At 37.8% G+C, this 10,418-nt stretch overlaps 1 protein-coding gene across 6 annotated transcripts in view; it reads left to right on the top strand.

Moving 5' to 3' along the window:
- Positions 1-2,720: 2,720 nt before the first annotated feature.
- The window catches only part of Dlic (dynein light intermediate chain), a 74,467-nt gene continuing 66,769 nt past the window's right edge, over positions 2,721-10,418 (top strand). For all 6 annotated transcript variants that reach the window (XR_011047333.1, XM_068393191.1, XM_068393190.1 and 3 more), the window contains exons 1-2: positions 2,721-2,872; positions 7,294-7,367. Coding sequence is in view for 5 of the 6 variants with exons in the window: in XM_068393191.1 (XP_068249292.1) it covers positions 2,790-2,872; positions 7,294-7,367 (157 nt within the window). In the remaining variant the exon portion in view is untranslated. The remainder of the gene's footprint in view (positions 2,873-7,293; positions 7,368-10,418) is intronic.

Raw genomic sequence — 10,418 nt, 5'->3', positions numbered from 1 at the left:
CCTACACATACACCGAATAGTCTGGCCTATTCTTTGCATATTCTCCTCTATTCTCATACACCTGACAACACTGAGATTACCAAACAATTCTTCTTCACTTAAGGGGCTAATTTAATTGTTCAGTGGCTACTTTCCTCTTGGTAAGGGTAAAAGAGACTCTTAAGCTATGGTAAACAGCTATTCTAGGAGGACACTCCAAAATCAAACCTTTGTTCTCTAGTCTTGGGTAGGGCTATAGCCTCTGTACCATGGTCTTCCACTGTCTTAGGTTTGAGTTCTTTTGTCTGAAGGTACACTCGGGCACACTTTTCTATCTTGTTTCTCCTCCTCTTATTATTTTGAAGTTTTTATAGTTTATATATAAAAGATTTATTTTAGATTATTATTGTGCTTAAAATTCTCTTGTAGTTTATTTCTAATAATAATAATAATATTAAATTCCCCATTCCTGATCTGAATATTAATCTCTGCACCGTCCTTCAGATATTTCTCTGTGTTGTTGCATAAGATTTTCCATAATGTTGCATAAGATTTTCCATAATTTTCCATCATGCTTTGCATTCGGGTCTTCCTAAACAGTACCATCCTGTACAAGCTATATCAATATATATGCAGTTAATTCTAACAGTCTTTTCTTACTCCACCATGAGACTCAATATTACACAGTATTCAAGAAGTTTTATTTCAGCTATGACCAGATTGTGGAATAATCTTCCTAATCTAGTGGTTAAATCAATGGAACTTCAGGTGGTCAAACTTATTACAAATGTTCTACTGTTGAATAGGCTGACATATAAGTTTCTTTTCGTGGTTTATGTATGACACATCTATCTTAAATTTGTTACTAACCATACAATATCTTATATTTTTCTTCATTTTCCATATATAGTTTATTTGTCATTTCCTTTCTTCACAGGGCTTATAGTTTATTTGTCATTTCCTTTCTCCACACGGCTTATAGTTTATTTGACATTTCCTTTCTCCACAGGGCTTATAGTTTATTTGTCATTTCCTTTCTCCACAGGGCTTATAGTTTATTTGTCATTTCCTTTCTCCACAGGGCTTATAGTTTATTTGTCATTTCCTTTCTCCACAGGGCTTATAGTTTATTTGTCATTTCCTTTCTCCACAGGGCTTATAGTTTATTTGTCATTTCCTTTCTCCACAGGGCTTATAGTTTATTTGTCATTTCCTTTCTCCACAGGGCTTACAGTTTATTTGTCATTTCCTTTCTCCACACGGCTTATAGTTTATTTGTCATTTCCTTTCTCCACAGGGCTTACAGTTTATTTGTCATTTCCTTTCTCCACAGGGCTTATAGTTTATTTGTCATTTCCTTTCTTCACAGGGCTTCTATCTCTGACGGTGCCCTTTAGCTAGTAGCTCCCACTTTTCCAACAAATGTGGTAGCTAGTTTAATAATAATAATAATAATAATAATAATAATAATAATCGGTATCACCTTCTGCTTTTAGAAACCTCCTGAAAATTATATTGAAAATTATATTGGATTTTCTCCATACCAAATGATTATGATTACGTCACACTGATGCTAGGTCATCTCGCCAATCCCGGACGTAGGAAGCCTGAACGTGTTACGACAAGGTTAGAAAATGTATAAGCAAAATCTTGGCTGTGGTAAATTTCCATGAAATTCGGGTTTGGTTTTCTTGTAAAAATGTGAAGGAGAATTAATAATAAAATCAAATACCTCTACCTAACCGAAATTACAATAATATTGTATCTGAATTTGTATTTGATTGACGGTACTGTGGTAATCCTTATCAAATAAATACCTGGGCAACTTGTATGCATAATGCCAGTAAAATTGTCGCCGTGTATTGAATATGATATGGTGAAACAAGAAAGCAGGATAAATTCTTTAATCCTGAAGATGAGAGAGAGAGAGAGAGAGAGAGAGAGAGAGAGAGAGAGAGAGAGAGAGAGAGAGAGAGAGAGAGAGAGAGAGAGAGAGAAATAATTCTATATCAACTCCTTATCTATTGCTATTATAAAAGAGAGCATTGTTGAATTTATCTTTGAATATCCAACCATAGAGATTTTGGTCTGATAATCTTATAATCATTATGTGACCAGCTTATAAGCTTTTAATAAGAAATAAGTGTTTAAAGTTTATTACTTCCTCGATTTTCTCTTACAAAAACTGAACAGGAAGTGTTGCATTGCAACGTGCAAAAATGTTGAAGATGTAGTAGATTAAACTAACGTTTGCAGGTCATTTAGATTCAATTGCTTTCAAGTTTTAGATATTTGAACACTAAGATGAAAAGAAGTTGTAAGAAAATTTATAAGGAAGCCGCTCCTAATGAATGGAGCAGTGTACAGGTGACGGTATAACCGGGAGTGACTCACCCCAGGCCAAATGACGTCATTCTTGAAGGGTCATCCTGTGGTTGCAAAGCAATGCAAATTATATTAGCTGGGCGATATCCTACGTAATATTCAGTATTTAATATAGATTATGTCTTATAAATTCCAAAAACTGATCTGAAATGCTTGTCACGAGACATTCAAGATTTTAGAGTCTATTTTGCAGGCTTGTGATAATTAGGAGTACTGCAAACAATAGATATAATAAATTTGAGGGAATATATATTTTAATGAATCCCTTGTTTTGAAGAGTCCGATTCCAGAGCTTATTCATAGATGTATAAGTACTCGGTCGACTGTATTTTGTTTTATTTTCGTTGGTAGGATCAGAGAGTCTTTCGTCTATAGTTTTTGTTGTAAACCTAACATCATTGGAACGTAGTTTTGGTCATGAGAATATGGCGCTGAATGGGGAAAGGTCAGCCCTTTCAGGGCTTTCCGACCTCAGAAAAGAGAAAGCCGAAGAGAAAGAGAACCTCTGGTGAGTTTTTTAAATACTTGTGATAAATTAAAGCCCCAAAACCGAATGTAAAATGATCCGTAAAGGAAATTATCCGATGACAGCTATGGTGGGAGCGGCTCCCGTCTTGTTGACATACCAACCACATTGAACATCTGAGCAACAAATTAACTAGTTTGATCACATAGCGTGGCTATTGAGCTATTTGAGGTGTCATGCATGAAAAGACTTTAGAAACATTACTGCGTGTCAATGAATTTGCCCTATATTGACAAAATATCGCATAAAGGTCTTATGAATTGCGACTGGAAGAAAGGGGCGGACAGGCTTTCGTTGACTTTATTGTTTATTTTAGCTTCTATTTTATATTTGATAACGCTATTACTCATTTATGCTGTGTTCCGTGTTAGTCATCTATTTATCCAGTCAATTTTGATATAGTTGAAAGTTCTTGTAGGTAGGTGAGAAGGATTCGTACCTTTGAAAAGATTTCCATACGTATAGCCTACGGTATTATTTGGATATTATTGTACTGTATTACAGGGTAATATAACCTAGGGAAGAAAGTACTATATTCTATGGAAAAAGGCCCGTTCTCTTCGAAAATGACACTCGTTCCTGTCGGAAATGAATAGTTTCAGAAATACATATATCTATATCCACCGATAATGGGGGACCCCCAGTGGGAACTCCGGGTTTTGGGTGGGGAAATTATTTTTAATGGTAAAACAAGCCTTTTCTTCTCCATATATTACCTTCTTGGATGTAGAACTTTACCATTGTTTGTATTATCATTGACAAAGAACCACTAGCCCATGTATGCTAATAGTTTTAATGTCTGGTGTAGGTTTAGTCTATGCGGAGCTTTTGTAATCGTTGGAACAGACTGGGTGAAAAATTTAAAAAGTTATGACTGGAAAACAACATTAAAAAGGGAAGCAAACACAAGAAAACAACCTATCCTAAGATTTCCTACCTAACCTAACAAAGTAGCATATTCATACTTACTTTTGGGGGCGCCTACGTCCCCTTGCAAACCTCCCTTAGATTGCAATAGGTATTTGTTTACAAGACCCACTTTCCATTTACTCCCAAATTATGAAATCCTGGAGCTCTCCTCTTCATGAACAGTAATTAGGTGGTTCTTTAAATGCTGGGAAAGCCAAAAGTGGCAAGATATGTTGAGCAAGGGGAGAGGGGTTATAAAAAAATCTAGCTCGGTTTCCTCACTAAACGATCTAGAGCTAACATCGTAAACATAGTCGACCAAACAGAATTCGTGATACCAGCGTACATTTGATATATATTCTAATTATATACTAAATTAAAAATGGATTAATTACTCAAAAGTGTCCATAAAATATGCAATTTACAAATAGTGACACTTTAATTTAGTATATTTTGAATATACAGTACATCAAATGTATGCTGGCATCACGAACTTCTGTTTATATACGCTGGCATAACGAATTCTGTTTAGTTGACTATGTTGACATGTCAGTTCCAGGTCGTTTAGTGAGGAAACCGAGTTAGTTTTTTTTATAACTCCTCCCCCCTTCCTCAACATATCTTGTTATTTTTTGCTTTCCCAGCATTTAAAGAACCCCCTAATCACGATACAAGAAGAGGAGAGCTGCATAATTAATTTAGGAGTAAATGGAGAGCGTGGTCTTGTAAACAAATACCTTGGAATATTCTAAGCTTACCCTAGGACTATTGTAAGTCTCAACCCTGTATTTGTGTCTCAGTTGTCTTGATTCATGACAAGGGAACACTAAGTTATATTTCTTAATTCGTAAAACTAGCTTCGTATTATCGTATTTCAGACAGAGATAAACAACAACTTTCCCATGAATAAAATCTAATTGACAAGTAATTAGAAAGTCTACGTCTGTCCCAATGAATTACATTCACCCTGTCTATGCTATTCCTAGTGAAATGTCGGTCAAGTTGTAGAATACGGTACTATTAATTTCTAGTCAGACAGAAATTTGGTATAAGAAGTGGCCGGGACGTAATCTTTGTTCTGACCGATTTAAATGGGATACCAGTGTGATTTTCTAAGTCTTTACAAAATTATTGGTGGGTTAGTTTTGGATGTTTGTTTCGGCCTGTGGGAGATATTAGTTTTTATTTTTATAATGTAATCATTAACTGGCTTTTGAATTAAGAATATTTAGTTTTATTTGCTAGCTAAGTAAGCCACATTAGAGCAAAGATCTTTTGGGGGACATTATATGAATTATATAATCATTATATTTAATGTGACTCAGTTACTTGACCCTTAAATTTGGATAATATATAATACTTAGATTTTTGGCAAAACTGAAATTAGCTATAATGGACAAGCACTGGCTCTTTTATCATTTTGCTCCATGTGACTAATGGGTGCTAGTGATTAATAATGTCCGTATCGATCAACTTAAATTGAACACCATGTCATTGTCTCAGCTCATTGTTTATTTTTGGGTAACTGATGGTGGGTTATTACACATGCATTGTTTGCAATTACTAGTGGAAACTTGATTATTGTTTGACGTAATTGTTAGCTAGCTTTTTTAACCAATGAACTTCAAAGTACATATATAGGCTCTCAAGTTCCCGGATGTTGTTTTACAAAAGCCATTACCCTCTGAGCTTTAGTTCCAGCAAGACTACTGTCACAAGAGTACAGATGTCTCTCGGGGGAGTGTTCAATATATTTGGAATTTGTGTACAGTGATATCATACAGTATTTTGGTTATATTTAAAACACACTGCATTCGCTGTACTGTATTATATAGCTATTTTTGCATATCCATGTACTGTCTTGCCAAAATAGACGAGCTATTAGTTATTTATTTGCGAGCCACTGCAGAGCAAAGACCACTTGAGGCACCTTATATAAATTAGAGGTACAGTAATTATTTAGAGTATGAGAAACACTGGTGTTCAATAAATGTTATCAATGTACTGTATTCTTGTTTGGTCTTTGGGGGGAATGATATGCTTTAATTTCTGATAGTCCATGTGCAGGGGTAAAGATTTACCGAAGCTTTTGCATCTACATCTGGTATTAGGGTAATTTGTAGAAGGGTGGACATCTGCTGACCTGGTGTGTGACGGTTGTGTCATGATCATGACTTAAGCTGAGGTTGGCAATGTTTAGGTTTTGGGTTGAATTTATTTTTTTATTTATTTTTTTATTTAATTTTTTTTTTTCTAACAAAGTTGAAATTAATGTTATTGAGGTTATCTGTAATAGACACACATGTGGTATACTTCCCCATGTAGGGATATATTCATCTGTATATTTCTACTTGAGAAATTAAAAAAAAAATTATAAGAAAAGTGAAATATGCCGTGAGAGTTTAGCCATACTGCTTTGTGATTTGATGAATTGGATGAACTTCATCGCACGGGTGCAATGTATGTCTTTTGTCCTTGATCTGCTCTGCATCTGTAATTTCTGAAATGCTAAGAAATTCACTTGAGTAGATAGTCAATAATGGCTGATTTATTGATGAGATATCTCCATACTGAAATCAAAATTATTTTCACTTGTAACTCTGGGTGATAGGAGGATAGATGTGAGAGAAGCAAGAGAGCATGCTAGAAATAGGAATGAATGGCGAGCGATTGTGACGCAGTTCCGGTAGGCCCTGCTGCTTCTTCCGATGCCTTAGATGACCGCGGAGGTAGCAGCAGTAGGGGATTCAGCATTATGAAGCTTCATCTGTGGTGGATAATGTGGGAGGGTGGGCTGTGGCACCCTAGCAGTACCAGCTGAACTCGGTTGAGTCCCTTGTCAAGCTGAGAGGAACGTAGAGAGTAGAGGTCCCCCTTTTTTTTTTTTTTTTTTTTTTTCATTTGTTGATGTCGGCTACCCCCCAAAACTGGGGGAAGTGCCTTGGTATATGTATGTATGTAGAATTACTGTACTGTAATTGATACATGATATAGATTTCATCTCTAAATTGCTTCATTGCTACATATTAACATTAGTTAGCACTACTTCAGTACATTAATTCCATATCTATACTCATAAAATAGTCTGTCTGTCTGTGCCTTTTGCCACAAAGCCTAAAGCTTTGACACAGTGAAGTAATAACTATTTAGTTTTCGGCCAAACAACATACTGTATATATGATGAGACAGCCAATATTTAAGACCTTGTAGTGGAATTCTGTTCAGAAATCTGTTTCTATTGCTTTTAATTAGTATTTGTTTATGCCACTACTATTATCATTTTGTAACTTGGCTTAATTGAAACAGGTTTATCTTGAAAATATTTTTTTCCTGAAAGATTTAATTGATTGCTAGATTATTCCATCAAGATATTTTTTGTAAGATTTAATTTATAGCTAGATTATTCCTTTGGTATTTAAGATTATATTTTTGATATTCAATTTGTAAAATACAGTTATAAGTTCATTAATACTAATGCTGTTTTTGAATTTCAGGAAAAAGATCTTGGGCGAGGTTCAGTCGAGTGAGCGCAATAAACTACCATCGTGCAAATCTGTTCTCGTTTTAGGTTCGTATGATTTTTAAAATTCTGCCTACTTCCAACTAAGAAGCATATTTTGTTTATATGTATAAATACAAACTGCTGGTTTACAATAATAGTGCCTTCACCTCACTTTGAATTGATACTAGCCTTTTCTAGCTTGCAAATAGGAGGATAGTACATTGCAATTACTTTAATTCAGTTAGAACTTTCAGCCCTTTTTATGCATTTCATGTAACTTGTGTTAATTGAAAGTTTGGTTCACCTTTGTGATTTCCAATATTCCTTAGATAAATCCTCCTCTTGAGATATTTGAAGTTGAACTAAAGACATTTAGGCCAATTTCTATCTAGAGAGAAGTACAACAGATGATGTTAGAAAAAAACATTCATTCCCTAGGTTACACTGAATCGAAGTAGGTTGGCCAACTTAAGTCACTCAAAGTATTTTTTATTAAAGGGAATGATGCATACTAAGATTAGTTAGACAGTCTTATGTTAAAACCTTTTTCCCTAGGTACCGTTGGCTTCATTATACAAAGTCGCAGAGCTTGTAACCTCGTGATCAAAAGCATTTTTATTAATGTTATGAAGTGCTATATAGAAAAATAATATTGGTTCCTTAACCGGCCATAATCTGGTTGGTCCAGGGGTCTCTCCTTCTGAGGAATCTTGTGTAGGCAACAGTGGAGAGGAGGACTGATTAGTAAGACTCCCTGATCTATTGGTCTGCGGCCAATCTTCATGTGCTGTGAGGCCTGCGGGATCTGCGATAAGGAGGCTGTGACCTTCCTGCATCCTCTTTCCCTTGAAGGAATTTTGTGCTTGCACAAGTCATTCGAGGTCCCCGTTGTGGTGAGAGGAGAGAAGGTAGGGGGCGAAGCCTGTTTCAGCATTCCCTCTCTCTCTCTCTCTGCCAAGGAGTGGGAGGCCTGTTTTGCCTTTGAGTAAGCTGACAGAGTACAGGGACTAGTTTTGAGTTGAGTAATGAGTGTTGTTCTGCTTCTTTACCTTCTCTCACTTGGGAATGAAGCTTTCTTAACGTTACATGCTGGTAAACTACATTTTATATGTAAAAAGTGTATCTCCCCCATCCTCTCTTTAAGGGGAGGGAGAATGGTGGAATTAATCCCTATCCATTGGCCATCCTGCACTAGGTATTTCATTCCAGACTACATTTCCCCTTTTATTGTAAGTAGGTTGGCCAGGGCACCAGCCACCCGTTGATATACTACCGCTAGAGAGTTCTTGGGTTCTTTGACTGGCCAGACAGTACTACATTAGATCCTTTTTTCTGGTTATGGTTCATTTTCTTTTTGCTTACACATAAATCGAATAGTCTGGCCTATTCTTTACATATCCTCCTGTCCTGATACACCTGACAACACTGAGATTACCAAGCAATTCTTTCCCAAGGGGTTAACTACTGCACTATAATTTTTCAGTAGTAGGTACTTTCCTTTTGGTTAGGGTATAAGAGAGACTAGCTATGGTAAGAAGCTCTTCTAAGAAAAGGACACTCCAAAATCAGACCATTGTTTTCTAGTCTTGGGTAGTTCTATAGCCTCTATACCATGGTCTTCACTGTCTTGGGGTAAAGTTCTCTTGCTTGAGGGTACACTCGAGCACACTATTCTCTTGTTTATCTTCCTCTTATTTTGTTAACATTTTTATAGTTTATATAGGAAATCTTTTTTGTTCCAACACGAATACTTTCCACTGACCAAAATATAGGATACCCTCTAGAGCGTACTCTCTACAACCAGAGTCCTATACCCTCCTAACCCTCTCTCTACATGTGCGCGACCCTGACCTCTCTTGTTTCCCAACATGCCCTAGAGGGACGCCTCAGTCAACCTTTCCAGGTCGTCATCAACCATTCTTCCTCTGGTCGTAAGCGGGTTTGCTTCTCTTGCGATCGCTCGAGTTTTTCCTTAGTGCTCTTAGTGTGTCTACTTGAGTTGTTCCTTGTTTACTATGATTTCCTTGTGTGGAATCTGTGCGTGTGCAACGTTGTTACCCATTTGTAAACGAGAATGTTCACCAAGTGGAATTTGCAGGTGTTAATGGGAAGTTGTGTGCAGTTCCCTTTTACATGTGGAGGTCTATCCTCATGTTTTATGTACTTCTTGCCGGGGTCATGTGTGATCCCCGAGACACACGTGTACACCCTCGAGGAATGGTCGAGATTGGCCACTGAGATACGGAAGAAGTCGAAGAAGGACAGGCCACCCTCGAGGAAGGGTAATGAGTCTCATTTTTCTTAGGCGTGTTCGACAGTACCCAGTGTTTCGTATACTTCTTTGTCTCCCGGACTGCCTACAGTGGCAGAGGTAATGGTACCTGTCTGGTCTTCGCGTTTCCCCATCTGTGGCCGGGAGACCCCTCCTCACAATCATAGCGGGGTTGTTGAGGGCAGGTCAGCCATCAATCTTTCTACCTGCCGACAACGAGTGCGACCTCCATACAGCCGCAGATAGACGTTCCCCCGTCCGCTCACTGGATGACGGTCCCAGCATCCGCTCAGCGGCTCCCAGGAGCTGATCTCTCCTCATGGGGTCAAGGGCTCTGTCCCATGTGGAAGGGATCGGAAAGAATAAGGACAGTTCTTCCAAGAGATATCGTCCCTCCTAGTGTTGTGGATCTTCCTCTATCCGCGCCTAGAGCGGGGACCAAGGTGAGTTAGTGCTTGTCTCAATCTGTTACTGAGACCGTTGTCCCTTTATTCCTTTAACATCATCCCAGATTTTTCGGTGCAGAAGGACGTGCTTTGGAATGTATAACTTCAGACTGATTCATGCATGAAGAAGAAATAATTAAGAAGTATTAACTTCCGCTCAACGATAATCTCCCCTCGTAGGCACCAGCGGAGGTTGTAGGAGTCTTACGAGATGTAATGTCAAAATGTGAGTGGCTGCTCCAGGGTTGTGCGGCCCTTTCAACAGGTGGTGCTCCTCCCTGGCTAGCAGCTCCACTTTGGAATCATGGGGGCCCGAACCACTCAACCGCGGGTGCGTTGTTCTATCTAGCCAGAACCCTTTCGAGCTCATCGGCGAACATGACCTTCAGTCTGCAGTTT

This window comes from Palaemon carinicauda, chromosome 19 (genome assembly GCF_036898095.1).
Source record: "Palaemon carinicauda isolate YSFRI2023 chromosome 19, ASM3689809v2, whole genome shotgun sequence".
Taxonomy (NCBI): Eukaryota; Metazoa; Arthropoda; class Malacostraca; order Decapoda; family Palaemonidae; genus Palaemon; species Palaemon carinicauda.
The sequence above is the reverse complement of the archived record's forward strand: the minus strand, read 5'-3'. Positions and strand labels throughout refer to the sequence as shown.